This window comes from Paroedura picta, chromosome 16 (assembly GCF_049243985.1).
Source record: "Paroedura picta isolate Pp20150507F chromosome 16, Ppicta_v3.0, whole genome shotgun sequence".
Taxonomy (NCBI): domain Eukaryota; kingdom Metazoa; phylum Chordata; class Lepidosauria; order Squamata; family Gekkonidae; genus Paroedura; species Paroedura picta.
Window position 1 is genome coordinate 11,536,777 of NC_135384.1, and position 16,107 is coordinate 11,552,883.

The following is a 16,107-nucleotide window of genomic DNA, read 5'->3' on the forward strand; positions in this document are numbered from 1 at the left end:
GAAGGAAAAAACACTGGATAATTATGGTGACTTTGTGATATTTGCTGTATATTGATAAAGCTTACCTGGAAGACCAAACAAAAGTAACTCCTGAAGGGTAGCAGATCCCTAGACAGAGAAGCATCATCAATATGCTTCACCTCACTGACCAAAAAATCTGTTTCCTTCTCTTTCTGTCTCTTCCGGCATCAAAATTATGCTTTTTCTTCATGCACAATTCTGACTCTACCGTCTCTTCAGCAACAAGGTGGCTCAGCGTGGTATAGTGGTTAAGAGAGGTGGTGGCTTCTAATCTAGTGAGACTTGCTTGATTTCTCACTCCTCCACATTCTTCATATTCTGTTCAATCATGCACACTGTAGATCATGCATATTCCAACGATATTTAGACTGCATACACATTTACCATGGTGCAGATGTCAAATTAAGTGGCACTATTTATCCCGATGGGATAAATCTGCATTCATTCATTCTCCTGTCTGTCACCTCATGATTCAAAGGGTTAGCTTATTTCCCCCTAAAGTTTAAAGCATGGCATGATCGTATTATGCATGGGTATATATTTGCAGCTGAAAACTCCAGGCAGGGGGAAGAGGAGGTGATGACTTCAGATCTGTGGTTCCAGTAAATCTGAGTGCTGAACAGCAAACTTCTCCACCAATCTCTGAGAAGCTCTTTTTTCTGACCACAATTGTAGCAAGACTATTTCCACATGGATAGTGCTCAGATTATATCTTCTCTTGGCATGTCCTGTTCAACTAGGGTCAAAACATGCTTGCAGGAGAGATGATCCAGAAGAATACCCTTTGTTCGGAAACATTCATTCTTTGTTTATGCCTTTCTTCTACTCCTTAGAGCCTCCGGGAATTCGATTAGCAGAAGGACCTACTCACTGCTCTGGTAGAGTTGAGATTTTTCTGGACCAAACTTGGGGAACTATGTGTGACAGCTACTGGCACCCTGAAGAAGCCAATGTTGTGTGTCATTATCTTGGCTGTGGAATGGCTGTTTCAGCGCCAGGAGGTTCTCATTTTGGAGCAGGGAGTGGCCACATCCATCCATATCGTATTTACTGCACAGGGTCCGAGAAGGCCATGAGTGAATGCTTTACAGGAGCAGGAATGTCTACCTGTGGCCATAGTGAAGAAGCTGGTGTTATATGTTCAGGTAAGAGACAGGTGTGCCGAATGAAAACTGACCAAAAGGACAAGAACGTCTCTTTCTCTTCCATAATTTTGAAATTGTCCAACCCTTACCTGACATCCTGTGTCATTCCTTCATTATTTGCTCTGTCCCCACGTATGCACACACACATCCCAAAATAACCCAAGGATTCCGGGTTGACAACAGGACATGAGGGGGAAAATGGGTGCAATCAAAAAGGAGCAAGAAAACCTGGGTGTGCCTATGGAGCACATTCCTTCCGATGCCTCAAGCAAGCCAACCCATCTATAAGCACTAATAGAGCAGAAGCTGGGGAAAGATTGATTGATTGATTGATTGATTGATTGATTGATTGATGATACATGATGATGATGTTATCCTTTGAGTCAACAAGTAAAACTGTTAACATTTTCAAACAGTTTAAAATGGTTGCAAATCCAACTTATGGTTGAAAAAGTGTCCAGCGTCAATATTCACAGAGTCAAACTCTACCACCTGTCAAGACGGACAGTGGTCTGGGTCGCCCATAGTTGAAGGTGAATAACAGTGTATGGGGAGGGTGGGGGCAATGGAAGTTTGATGGTCACCTTTTGTCAGCCCCAACCCAAAGCCGGGTGGATGAGCTTGGCCTTGCAGGCCCTGCGGAACTGTGCTAGTTAAGGATGATGTCAATGCTACAGCCTCCTATCTTTCCATACTGTTTTAACTGGTGCTGTTTACCCCCGGAAATCAATTGTACTGTTCTGAGAATGCTGAAAATTGGCTGGGATTGGCTGGGATTGCCTCAATGAGCCTGGATCATTACGAGGGCCTGGGGTCACCTCCTGAGCTCTTTGAATTGAACCAAGGTAGTCTTGACATTCATATCCTGGTTGCACACTAAGCAGCAGTGCCTTTTCAGGGGAGGAGCTGCCTCGCTGTTTGGGTGATGGTTTAACCCTAACAGAGGCTAGCGTCCATAGGGCCACCACCAATATCACCCTCCTATGGGGCCCAGCAGACCTAGAGGTTGGGGTGAGCTTGACCAGGGGTGTTGCTCGGTCCCAAAAGTTGGTTGGCCTGCTGGAGCAGTGGGCTTCGAATGGTCTGCTGGCCATTCGTAGCTGGATCTGCCCCTTTGGTGTGCCTAGGCTCATGTTTACAATAAAACCTGTGGCCGTTTACTATGCCAGAAAGTAATCCAGTCGCCCGTGTCCTCTGTGACTGCATCCTCTGCGCAGCCAGGAACATACCAGCCAGCTAGGTAATGAGGAATGACCTTGATCTGCCCTTTCCCAATCCCAGGAACTTTCTCCATACTGGAAATATATCGGGAATGTGTTGTGGTCTGTGAATTCCTCCTATCCTGGGGATTTCAACTGGATTCCTAATCCTTTCCTCCATGGGTGTGCTACTATCTTTAATGCGTGTGTGTGTTTGTTTGTCCTATTAGATATCCGACTAATTAATGGCTCAAATCGTTGCTCGGGAAGGGTTGAGGTCTACCACAACAAGCAGTGGGGGACCATTTGTGATGACAGCTGGGACCTCCAGGATGCGGAAGTGGTGTGCCGGGAGATGCATTGTGGGAAAGCACTAGCAGCAATAAGCGGGGCACACTACTCCCAGGGATCTGGCCCCATCTGGCTAGACCAAGTGAACTGCATGGGGAAAGAAGACTCAGTGAAAGATTGCCAAGCAAGGCCTTGGGGAGAGCATAGCTGTGACCACAGAAGGGATGCAAGTGTGGAGTGCTCAGGTAATCTAGCAGAACATGATACAATGTTGAGAGTTTATCGTGTTCACTGTGAAAATCCATGTCAGGCCAACTGGGTGCAAAAACATTTCACAAGCTGTTGAGCTCATTGTAATACTTCATCAGAGAGGATGTTGCAAAGCTTCTAAAGGATGGAAGGGTTGGCAGCAGTTGTGAGGAGAAGGATGTTCCAGTTTGGTGTCCTGGTTAAGAGCTACGGCCCCCTATCTGTAGAGCTGGGTTTGATTCCCCGTTCCTCCACATGTGACCAGCTGGGTGACTTTGAGCTAGTCAAAGTCCTGTTAAAGCTGTTCGCACAGAGCAGTCCTGTCAGAGTTCTCTCAGGCCCACCTTTCTTATAGGGCGTCTGGTGTGGAGAGAGAAAGGGAAGGCAAGCGTAAGCTGTTTTGAGCCTCCTTTGGGTATCACAACCATGTTGGTTCTGCCAAATAATTGTGGTTTTGCTGTAGGAACTTCCAGCCTGTCCCCCCCACACACACCACCACCCCCCTTCTTCAATCCTGTGTGCCTAAGGAGCTTTGCTATGTAAGTTGCTCAGAAGGGAAAACGGCTTTGTATTGTAAAATAGGTTGGCATTGGTTGAAGCTTAGTTGTCAGACAACTGTGACTAGCCCAAGGTTGCCCAGCTAGCTGCATGTGGAGGAGCAGGGAATCAAACTCTCTCCCAAAGTGGGAATGAAAACACGAGATGTTGAGCGGTCAGGATTGGCCAAGTAACAGTTCCTTTAACCATTTCAGACCCCCATGAGATCAGATTGGTCAACGGTACAGGCCGCTGCTCTGGGAGAGTTGAGGTCTTCCGCAACCATCAGTGGGGGACTGTGTGTGACGATGGCTGGGATATGAACAGTGCCCAAGTTGTGTGCAGAGAACTTGACTGTGGAAAGGCCATATCAGCCCCACAAGGAGCTCATTTTGGAAATGGAACGGATCGTATCTGGCTGGATGACGTCAAGTGCCAGGGGAACGAAGCTGCTCTCACGGACTGCCGCCTGCAGCCTTGGGGAACACATAACTGCCACCATGGAGAAGATGCCAGTGTGGTGTGCTCAGGTAAGGGGCAAATGGAAACTAGATAATTCCTTATGACAGGCTTTCCCATCCAGGGTTTCATGAAATCTTGGGGTATCTTGATGGCCATGGATGGGTATTCCAAATGGGTGGGAGTTTATTTTTTCAAAATATATATTTTTACATTTGTCAAAAGTTTATTGGGTGATATGACCATACATGGTCATGATGATCCCCTCCCAAAATGGGCAATAATGGAGCTGGAAGAGGCCCTGGGTGGGCATGTCAACAGCTACGTTTCCCATCCATAATATGAACCTTCTTAGCCAGAAGAAGTGAGAGATTGAGGCTGTTTTGGGCCACTGGAGGTGTATGGTTTTGGGGGGGGGGTTGTCTTTTGAAACATCGACACAACAACCCAAGAGTTCAACACAATCCAGGGGTCAGGCCTCACCACAGGCAGAAAATGACATGGACAATCTTTTCCACTGAGATTGGTGGGTACTCGCTCATGGGACTCCAGGAGATAGGCAAAGGATGCTGATTGAATGTCTGTCAGCAGCAGGAAATGACCCCTAGGCACAAATGCTGTCTTTCCCTCCCTGTGAGAGTAAAATCTCTCCTCAGGGGAGAGGGGAAGGAAGGTGCAATGACTGCTGCAAGGCTTGTTCTGTTAGAAGGAAGCTGTGTGGCTCTCAAAATTCCTAATAACTTATTTTCCTTTTTATTTTCTGGTGTACTTTCAGGGAAAGGGGAGCAGGAAGAACATGCAGAGGAGAGGCTTACGCCATCCGAGGATCCCAGGAGTGCCTTGTCTACAGAGAAGCACCTGACGTGGGAGCAGCAGAGACAGAGATGTGTCTCCCTTTTTACGAACCTAGGCCAGAGGCTCCTGGATCGAGAAGACGAGGACTTGCGCCAGTGCAGGTCCTTGATTGAGTCCATGTTGCGCTCAGATAAAGAGCACTAGGATAGGCTGGAGGCAATCTCCAATAGGGAAATGGAGACCCAAAGGGAAGAAGGCAGACTGGCGAGAGAGGTTTTCAATGCCTCCATGGAGGAGAGAAATACTATCCTACACGGGACTTTGTGATCCATGAACTGAATGCGGGACCTGGTAGAAAGAATTGTGGTCCTCAAAGGAAGCCAGGGAGAACAGGGAATGGGCCAATCCACCCCATCTCACCAGCCCATTACCCCACCCAGCACCACCACTGCACCCCTGGAACTAGGCAGTCTACACAGACAAGGCACCTTGCCAGAAGGAAAAGGATTATAAAGCCCAGGGACCCGTATTCCCCATCATAGTACTCTCCCCATGCTACCACCCACCGTTTTTTTCACAATAAAGGGTTATTTCTGTTATAGCAGTGCTGGTTGTTCTCATCTTTTCTCTCAGGCATGGCTCTCTCCATGAGTAGGGGGGGACTGATGGGGGGTAGCCCCCCCCCCCCCGTCTGCTTGGCACCAGAGTTGCTGAAGCAGGAAAGAGAGGGGAAAAAGAAGTGAGGGTCCTGTTTTCTGACTCCGTCAATAAAGTCTATGGCAATCTGCAGTGTCTTGGTGTGTTTCGTGGGCCGCACAAAAGGTCTACCAGGAAAGGAACATGCCTTCAGGTGCCAATCCCGATGAGACAGAGCATGCCAACTATGCCAAAAGGTAAAATCAGGTGTTTCCCACCCCACAGGGGACATTTCTGTGGGTGACTTTAGGGGGTGGGGGATGCCATGAACAGTACTCAGCTGAGACAAAACAACGTGTGGTTCTTATGAAGAATCTAATCAAAGATGTTTGAGCATTGCAACCACCCTTTATCCTGAAGTTTAAAAGGGGTCCCCTGGGAGAGCTGCCTACAATCCCCCATTCACTCCTCTACAGGGGGGAAGCCTAGTAGCAAATTAAAGGTTTGCAAAGGCATGAGGTTAAGGACAAGATTCTTTTTCGGGGTGGGGTAGTGTACTATCAATTATTAAGTAGTCAGGATGTGTTTAAACTTACACATGTTTCCTCTGAACCTGAGGAGGGGCCATGATATCCCTAGCGCTAGCACTAACCTCAACCAAAAGCCTGTCACACCATTTATTATCTCTCTCTCTCTCTCTCTCTCTCTCTCTCTCACACACACACACACACACACACACACTCAGACACACAAACACACACTGAAGTCTCAGCTTGTGTATATGTTCCCCTGAGAACCAACCCCCTTTGAACAAAGAAGGTGCTAACTTCCACTTATGGATTGTACCTAACACTGGAGTAGATCAGGTAGAGACTAAAAAGTTTCTTGGCCACTGACCTTCTGAAGTGTTTCCTTATTCCAATATTTGGGATCCTTTGTTACAAACTGACCCTTTCTGGTCAACTTTACAGGGTTCTCTTCCAGAGCTTCACTCACCTTCCCGCACTCTCCACTCCCAACTGTCACCTTCAACTCGCTTAGTTGCTGTTTTCAGTTGTCCTTCTCAACAGCATTCCGTCAGCTCCTATTGGTGGCTCTTGGGGAGAAATGGAACCCAACTTCCCCATCACAATTGGGTTGCTAGGTGCCTAGGAATTAAGTTCCAAGCACAGAACCCTCAGAGCATTTCGGATCTACAATATAAAATGTATTTAGGACCTCAGGCACATGCTCCTGTGTACCTCTGCAGGAGATGGTGTCTGAGCTTCCTGCTGATGTTACTAATACCTAGAAACGCAGCAGCCCCTATTGTTACATAGGGCCAGGCAATAAAAAGCACCAGCAGGGTCATGCCTGCCTTCACAATGTTGTGCCCTCCCCCTGGGCCCCTCTCTCTTGGCAACCATGACTCATGCTTTGCTCTTTTTCTGTTGCTTCCATAAAGGCTAACGTTCCATAGGGTATCTTCAGTTGAACACATACTCATCCCATCTCAATGAGGAACAGAGAAGATGAGGAAGTGCAGATCCAGAGATCTCCTAAAACGTCTACTTCAGCAATAAGCAGCAAATGTGAGCTGTCCAGTAGTGAGAACGAACTGCCTGGCTCTCTCACTTGGGAGAAATATATTGCGTGCGAGTTCTTAATATCTTCACGGAACAGAGTCTTCTTGATCTGGAAATGGTGTAACCAGAATGATCAACACTGTAATGCACCTGATGAAATCTCCTGGCTACTCTTTTACTGTGTTGTTATTCCGCTCTCTTTATTGATCTTTTAATATTCAAATATGGTTTGTGAGTTGCATTTGAGGCTTCCAACGGGGCTGGCAGCTGCCATACAAATCTGTGAAATAGAATGAAATAATAATAATAATTATTATTATTATTGTTGTTGTTGTTGTTGTTATTATGCTTCGATTTATTCCCTGCCACTTCCGAAGCTATCTCATGGCGGGTTACAAGTCTTGTAAAACCCCATTAAAACCCCCCCGTTAAAAGACATGACAATCTCAACATGGTGAAAAGAAACCCCACCAAACCCTCCACTACTAGAGGGGTGAGGTAGGAGGTCCAAAACGATGAACTACTCATACCTGGGGTGGGGGGGGGGCTTCGATCTACCTTGCCAGCCTTAGCCTCAACTGTAGACCTGGCAGAAGAGCTCCATTTTACAGGCCCTGCGGAACACAGGAAGCTCATCTGGGAGCTCATTCTACCAGGTAGGGGCCAGGACCGAAAAGGCCCTGGCCCTGGTTGAGGCTAGGCGCGCTTCCCTGGAGCTGGGAATGACCAATACATTTTCACCCACAGAGCATAAAGCCCTGCAGGGGGGCATAGGGCGATAGGCGGTCCCTCAGATTTGTGGGTCCCAACCCGCATAAGGCCTTAAAAGTTAAAACCAAAACCTTGAACTGTATCCGGACAGCAACCGTATATGCATTAAATCTGTACTGCAGTGACTTGGTTCTGCAGAGTTCCTATGACAGCACGAGATTTTCAGTTGATGCAGTGTTTGTGTTTCAACAAGGCTATTTAAAAAAAAACACCACTATCCCAATGGACTTCTTCCACTGCTAAAATTAAGTCCTCTCCGAAAACCTATGTGTCTTAGCTGATAACTTGCCTTCTGTTATGACATGTATAAATGCCCAAGCACATGTGCGACTACCAAGCCTAGCTTCCCCATGAAACATAGACCATTGTTCTCCTCTGTCTGCATTCTTTTTTTGGCAGAAACAATCCTTCTGGTGAGAACTATGATCCCTCAGGATTTTGTCTCATCTAAATTGGGGAAAGAGACAGTTCAAGCTGAAAATGTGTTTTGCCTTTCATTACCTCTAGATGGGGAGACCTTCTCCTGTCTAGCAATATTTAGGTGAGAGAATTCCTTTGAGCAATGGGTGGAGTCCCTAAGCATTCATCCCAATGGGAGAAAAGAAGTTAATGGTGGAAGCAAGTTTCCCATTGAAATGTATGGGAACGGCTAGCAAATGGATTAACTAATCACCATGCTGGCCATTTTAACATTAACCAGTCCAAGCAATATTTCGAACAAAGCCAATGCCCTGAATCTGAAACCAAGCACAATTCCTGTGCTTACATCACTGAATTATCTGGAAAGCATAATGCACGCAACAAAACCACAAACTCCTCACACCCTCATTAAGGGAACTATCGTTATAGAGTCACGTATACAACACACAGCAGATTCCCCAACTATAGTGTTTTCAGCATTTTAAAAGGTCAAGAATGGGGGGACATCTTGTTCCTGCTAATGTGGCTAGGACTGTGATAAGCATTCCTGCCCTCCCACATCTTACTCATTCTTATTAAAACACTAAGCCAGCCTTTCTCAATTTTTTTCCCATTAAGAAAGCCCTGAAATATTGTTCAGGCTGCGAGAAACCCCAGAAGTGGCACAATCATGAAGAACATGGTTGGGAAGCATAGCTGTGTACATGCCCCACCACTTCCCAACCCCCTCCAGGCCTATCATTGGCCATTTTGGAAAGGAGGGGATGGGTTGACATGACCATAGGTGGTCATATCACCTGATAAATGTTTAACAAATTTTAAAAATGGATCTAAAAATTAACTTCATCCATTTGGGAAAGCTTTCCAGGGCTTTTTTATGAAACCCTGGTTGAGAAAGCCTGTACTAAACCAATTGTTTCCTTAAGGAACATGCCAGTGAGTAAAATCTTGCCACCTTAAACATAGTTTCATTCATTCATTCATTCATTCATTCATTCATTCATTCATTCATTCATTCATTCATTCATTCATTCATTCATTCATTCATTGTATTTGTATACTGCCCTCCCCTGAGGCTCAGGGTTGTTCACCTAGAATATAAACAATACATTGAACTTGTTCTACATCAGAAAAAAAATAATACAGCACAACAATGGTAAGAACAAGAACAAGAAGAGATTACTGTTTATCATTGCAACAGTCAGCAAAAAGAAGAGAAACATTAAAAAAAATCTTTGGATCTGCCTAAGTAATTGGATGCAATTGGAATGACGTACATATTCTGAATGCCCTTGTAAAATGGACTGAATCGATTTTGTGATGGCCCATAGGCACATACAGTAAACTACTTGCCTCGTATGGAAGGACATATTGATTGTTTCTGTCAAACCTGAATGACAGAGACGTTGTATTTTAAACCAGTAATAATATACAAATGGCCACCAGCTCTAGAGCTATTGAATAAGCTATTGGATAGAGATCCATGGTACTTGAAAATTGACTAATTAGAGAACTTCCCATTGAAGAAAGTTGTTTTCCATTGAAAACGGACATGCCCAGGATGCCGTTCTGGTAGAAGTCCCGATAATTAAAGGAATAAGAAAAGAAAAAACACATAAGGATAGACTATTTTTGTCTTTGATAGTATTAAGTATATTGGATAGGTTTCTTTTTCTGAGATTGTATTCCGTCCTATTTATCCTGTTATTCCTTCTGCACCAGCCTATCAAGGGTGTCTGCAGGAGAAGATCCAAGCCACCCGCTGTCACGATCCAGATAACAGGTTTCTCCCCATTGTGCTGCTCATGAGCACCACTGGAGAGACCTGAAAGTTGATGCACACATCTTGTCATGACAGACTCCCGAAGATACCAGCCACAGGTGCAGGCAAAATGTTAGGAGCAGAATCTAATATAATGCCACCTGCAAAAACAACCAGAGCCAAACTGAAAGTTGCATCACAATTTTCAACCTTCAGGAAACAGCGCTGCCGGACAGATAGCTAGACAGGGTTTGATCATCTGACTCCTCCCTCCCACTCTCCACCAGTCCTTCCCCTGAGTTTTGTTTCCCATCCCACCCAACCTTTGCCCATGGCATTGATCTACCAGGGTCATTGCAAAGCGCCCAGGCTTTGGATACCCTGTCCAAGGAAGGAATAAGCTCCCTGGTAGCAGAATTCCTGGAGCAATGTTTGCCTTCGCTGTCCCTTCTCAGTATCTGGAAGAGGGTTTCAGAGAAAAGACAGTGACCCTTCTTCTCCTGGCCAGTCTTTGGGGTGAGTGCCTTTTCCTTCAGACCTAGCAAAGGGATACCTTCCCCACCACCACCCACACGATTCCCACTGTTTGCAGCTCCTCACACTGCTTGTTTATTTGAGATAAGATTACAGCAGCGGTGGGCAGGAGGCAGATCATGGTCCACTAGTCAATGGTCTACCTAGGATCTTCTGGGTTTTTGCAACATGCAGAGAAATGAGTTCAGCCTTTGTGTTGAATGCCAGAAATCATTTGTGTTGAATGCTAGAAAAAGCCAGTCTGGAATGATGTTGATTTTTTTTCATTTATGATACCAAGAAGGTTGTTCACAGTCTGCTAAATTCATTGAAACAATATGCTTGTTTTATGTCACTGAATGTCCTGATTGGGTGAGAGCTACTTATGGGTATAACTTCCTTTCCCAGAAACTCTGCCCTAATTATATGTTTTTTTCTGCTTCTGTCTAGCCTTTCCTTACTTAGACATTTTTTTTTTCTGAGAATCAGATTGTCACAGATTATGTGGAAACACATAATCTGCAACAAACTGGTTCTGGAAGGAGTGCAGGGAATGGAACAGAAGACAGGCAGTGGTGGTGGTGGGGGGATGGCCAGGGCTGGCACTGAGGCCCACTCACTGAGCTGCTGCCTCCTTCTCTGTCAGTCTTCCGCACCCAGCCCTGCACTCCTGGCAGGGCCGGCCATGGAAGATGAGCAGCAGTGGTGGCAGCACTTCGAGCAAAGATCAGTGCTGGCCCTGGCCAACTGCAGCCGCCATCTTCTTTTCTATCAACTGGTTTTCACCCTGGGGGCAGGACAGATGCATGGCATGTCCATAGTCATTTGTACTTCAGAGAGCGCGCCAGTAGATGTGTTTCCACATTTTAAAAATTGTAATATTTTCTTTCAAAGATACAATAAAATAACCAAACTAAACTAAATTTTAAAATGAACACTTATAATTAGTGGCTCTTGATCTAAACCAGGTCTTTAAACAGGGATTTATACTGATTATAACACAGATTATGAGGCCTTCACTATTAAAAATTCCTGACCATGTGCTTGTCTTTGTCATAAACCACAGAGATTTTAGTGATAAGTAAATCAATAGATCGACTCATCTCTTTATTAGACCACTAGAGGTCAGCCCTGGAGTAAATGAAATAATAGAAAGTGGGGTAACTAAACCGCTTCTCAACTGGCTAAATCGTTACAAAAAACATAGGTTCAATTTTACACGTTCCGTACTGAGGTAAACTTTGTTCATAAACCGTTTCTTCTTGTTGCAGCAAGTTATCGAGATGCTGACTGTCTCAAACACACAAGTACATAGAAGCAGAGAATTAGAGTCTGTTAACTGACTCTAATTGACAGAACATGATAGAATTCCCCCAGCAGGCACCAATCCTCCCTCCAATATTCCCTGTATGCAGGGATGCAAAACCCCATCTCCATGAAAGGCTGACAGAAACAGCCATCCAGCACACTGTTGTAAATGAGAGCAATAGAAGCACATTGCCTTCTAGTGAGAACCTCCAATAAATACATAAGGTTGCATTTTTCTATTAAGTAAACATTCTCCTGCACTGCTGTGCCACCTCAGCTCTCCTGCTCACACTGCCTGATAACCCCAACTGGAAGGGAAAAGTAAATCCTGAGCAGAGTTCTACCCTTTTTTCTTGCTTTCTTTAGGCTCGATAGCCTCATCTGTTTCCCAAAACAACAAAAGTGATGTATTTCTTCTCTACGGTGGATCTCGCTTGTTGTTTGACAGCATTATGTCACTTCCAGTACTTCTTAGAGAAGCATAATTCTACTTCCAGGTTTCTCTTGGAAGTGACATCACACACTTGCTAATGACTTCCCCATCTGCCCCTGCAAGACATACTATCTCTTGGTATCCGATGATGTGACAGACTTCCATAGCTCCTTCTTCTTACCATGGTCTTGTTGGGTTGTTAACTAAACGGCCTTGTCTGTGCCTATGTCTTGTCTGGGTGGCCAAAGTGTGGCTCCCCAAATATCCATGGACTACAGTTACCATGAGCCTCTGCCAGTATGGCCAATTGACAGAGACATGTTAAGTCTAGTCCATGGTCATCTGGAGAGCCACATTTTAGCCACCCCTCAGTTATTGTATTGGTCTTGGGTCTGGCAGAAGTAGGTTCCATTCCCCATTCAGCCACCATACTTCCTGCTTGACCTTGGGCCAAGGAGTCTCTCAGTCTAATTTCTCATAGATTTACTTGAGACCAAAACAAATTTGATCCTAAATATATCCAGATACTTTCTGGTATATCCAGAACTGGCAGTTTAAACTTTAAAGCTCTCCAAGGTAGCCTGCTTTGCTTTGGTTCCCTCCCCTTGGGTGGGTTTTCCAGGCAATAGGAGAGAGGAGGGAAGGAGACAGTTGTCACAGGCAAATAGGATCTCATGTTAGGGGGAACCAATATTAGTGTGTGTTTCTCTGTGGCTATGTGAGTGTCTTACAGACCCATCTGGCTGCCTGTGGTTCTGTTGGGCTACTGTCAAGTGTTATTGGTTTTTGTTTAGCTTGCACTGCCACATTGGCCCTGGGTTCTGTTTGGCTTCTGTGGGTTTTGTCAGGCTTTCCACATTGACTTGTGTTCTGCTGGGATTCCCTGGTTCTCCTTTGGTTCTGTTGGGCTTGTTGATTATGTTTCAATGGGAGGCATTTTGGAGGACAATGTTGTGCAGTAAAGAAAGAAAAAAATCCAGGATTCTGATGGTTGAAATGGGGGAAATCCTCACTGCGGATTCATCCCTAGTTTCAAAACTTGCACTGTGCTGAAGAAAAGAGCTGCCAAGAGTCCAGGGGTTTGAGGAGAATGTCCTGACCTTTTCTCTTTGAAAAGCTTAGTTTGTGGAAACTGGAAGACTAAGCTGTTTGTAGAAGGGAGGTAAATAACATTCTGTTAAGCTGGTAAGACAGGACTTTTTTTTTCTCCTCCAGGCAGTTGGCAACTCTTTCTCTCTGACACATACATGCTTTCTCTCAACCTCAGTTCCCCATTTTGAAATTGGAATACAGTCAGCTGCTAGTAAAAGAACAGCAAATAGTGGTTTAGTGCATTTCCTGCCCAATGTAAGAATAAATATATTCAATGTCTATAGCAGTGTGTATACAGACCCTGTTTTTTTCCTTCTTGATCTCCCTAGTTAGCAGTACAACATTTCTATTTAGTTGATATAATGAAGGCCAATTTCTTGTTTCTTTTCAGTTCTGAGCTGTGGTTGTTAATCTTTGAATGCAAGCATAAATCATGTCTCTTTCCCAGATCTGGTCCCACCTCTTTTCTCGGTTTGTCCCCCACCCTTTTAAACAAACTCACCGATTTACACTCATTCTTTGCATATTTATGTGTACCAGCCTGGATTTTAACCCACTCTTTCCCCACTCCTGGTGCTCCTGGATTTGAATCTTTCAGACCAACATGGCAATCCTTTCACAGTCAGAGTAGTTCAGCAGTGGAATAGGCTGCCTAAGGAGGTGGTGAGCTCCCCCTCACTGGCAGTCTTCAAGCAAAGGTTGGATGCACACTTTTCTTGGATGTTTTAGGATGCTTTGGGCTGATCCTGTGTAGAGCAGGGGGTTGGACTAGATGGCCTGTATGGCCCCTCCCAACTCTATGATTCTATGATTCTATGATTCCTTCTGAAAAGGGTAGGCTTTAACCTGCTTACCTGTAGAAAATTCCTTTACAACCACATTTCCCAAAGACCTGTAGTACGATTCATTTTTAAAAATGAAACCTGGTTTTAAATGCTTAAAAATGTGTCCATTTTCAGTCCTTCCCTCCCACTTTAGGGGAGTATTTATGGTGCCCCCTGCCCAGACAGAGACCTAAGAGCCAATGAGTGAGTCCCGACAGCGAGCCATTGACCAGGAGAGTAAAGAAAGCAGAAAAAACAGAGACTTTGGACACGGTCTACAGCACGAGGAGCCAAATTAGTAAAAGAATACCATATGTTAACTGATTGCCCTGAGGTTTCTCCAGCTGGCTGTCTCTCTGTTCGAAGAGATCTCCTTTTTTCTAGGGTGACCGGAATCAAATGAGGGCATTGCAAAAGATCATTTTGCAGGGGGCAATAGCAGCAACAATACTTCTATGCTTAAGAAGGAACAATCTGAAAGTTCCAAGACAGAACTTTGAGAACATGAAGAGATGGTGAGACGATGAAATCTCTGGTGGCACCCAGCCAGATTTTGATCACTCAGTCTCATCCAATTCTCCTTCTTATTACAACCAATATCTCACATATCTTTGATTCATGCAGGTCCCACAAGGCCAAACATGGCCAAACACGGGACCCTTCCTCCCTTAGGATTCCACCTGTTTTTTTTTTTTAACGATCAACTTTGTCTTTGGAGCCAACTAATGCCAGAGTCCCTGAGATTATGGCAGTCTGTTCCCTAGGGCAGTGGTCCCCAACCATTTTATCACCGGGGACTGGTCAACGCTTGACAATTTAACTGAGGGTAGTCTTTTGCCGAGGGACGTCGCTGCCACCGCCTGAGCCCCTGCTCTGCTTGCTTTCCTGCTGGCACCCCTGACTTCCCACCGCCCACTGGGGGGCACTGCCAGCAGCAGCTGAGCAGTGCCCCGCCGAGGGGGAGCCCCAGCCATGGCGGCTGCCAGAGAGCACCGAAGGTGAGCCGGCGGCAGAGTGGCAGGGCAGCCCCTGAGGCAGCAGCCAGGGAGGATGAGGAGGAGGAGGAGCTATGGCCTGGTACCAACTGATCCACGGACCGGTCCCGGTCCCCGGACCAGTGGTTGGGGACAGCTGCTCTAGGGGACTCACAATGTAGTGTCAATTTCAGTGCCAATTTCAGTGCCAATTTCTCCTGTGCACAGGGCTCTTTCCCCCACCAACTGGGGTAATGAAGTCTTCCACCCCCTGCCTCCAGTTCCCTGCTGCCGAGGGAGAAATGGCTGCCACACTTGGCTGTGATGCTCCGTCAGTCCCACAGGATTTGGAAGTGATGCTGTTGCCATCAGAGTTTAAATACGCAAAGAGGTTCACAGCACCGTACCGCTTAAAATATTAAAAGAGCTTTATTAAAGAAGAGAAACACATTTTGTATAGTAAGAAGAGAGAGAAAGACCAAACTGTTCTGTTGTTTTCATTCTGTTTGTTATGTAGGCAAGCTGAGGGAGGTGTGCTCAAAAGAGCAGGACATTGGAGGAGATGATTTGAAAAACATCAAGAAGTTCCTAAACTAACTATGCTAAATATTAATCTCCTCTGATGCCCCCTGTAGGGCATTCTTCAGATGCTTCTGAATCACGCACACATCTTACATATTCCAAGAGTTGTGGCATCATGCAAATGATGGCCCTGGTCCACAAATGGGGTTGGCCAGCCCTTAGTTGTCACACTTACGCCTCTTGTGAGCCATTTGTGCGCCTCTTGTGATGCAGAGTGGTAAGGCAGCGACATGCTGTCTGAAGCTATCTGCCCATGAGGTTGGGAGTTCGATCCCAGCAGCCAGCTCAAGGTTGACTCAGCCTTCCATCCTTCTGAGGTCGGTAAAATGAGTACCCACCTTGCTGGGGGGTAAACGGTAATGACTGGGGAAGGCACTGGCAAACCACCCCGTTTTGAGTCTGCCAAGAAAACGCTAGAGGGCATCACCCCAAGTGTCAGACATGACCCGGTGCTTGCACAGGGGATACCTTTACCTTTACCACCAGCCCATCTATTCAAGTAACTGCTTGTGGTTGTGTAACCTGCAGTTT

General features: G+C 45.7%; 1 protein-coding gene across 1 annotated transcript in view; it reads left to right on the top strand.

Moving 5' to 3' along the window:
* LOC143825220 (scavenger receptor cysteine-rich domain-containing protein DMBT1-like) overlaps positions 1–16,107 on the top strand; it is a 57,511-nt gene that overhangs the window by 17,701 nt on the left and 23,703 nt on the right. Inside the window, exons 11-15 of the mRNA XM_077313244.1 lie at positions 855–1,166; positions 2,596–2,901; positions 3,658–3,972; positions 4,677–4,893; positions 10,191–10,366. Of these exons, the coding sequence (XP_077169359.1) occupies positions 855–1,166; positions 2,596–2,901; positions 3,658–3,972; positions 4,677–4,893; positions 10,191–10,366 (1,326 nt within the window). The remainder of the gene's footprint in view (positions 1–854; positions 1,167–2,595; positions 2,902–3,657; positions 3,973–4,676; positions 4,894–10,190; positions 10,367–16,107) is intronic.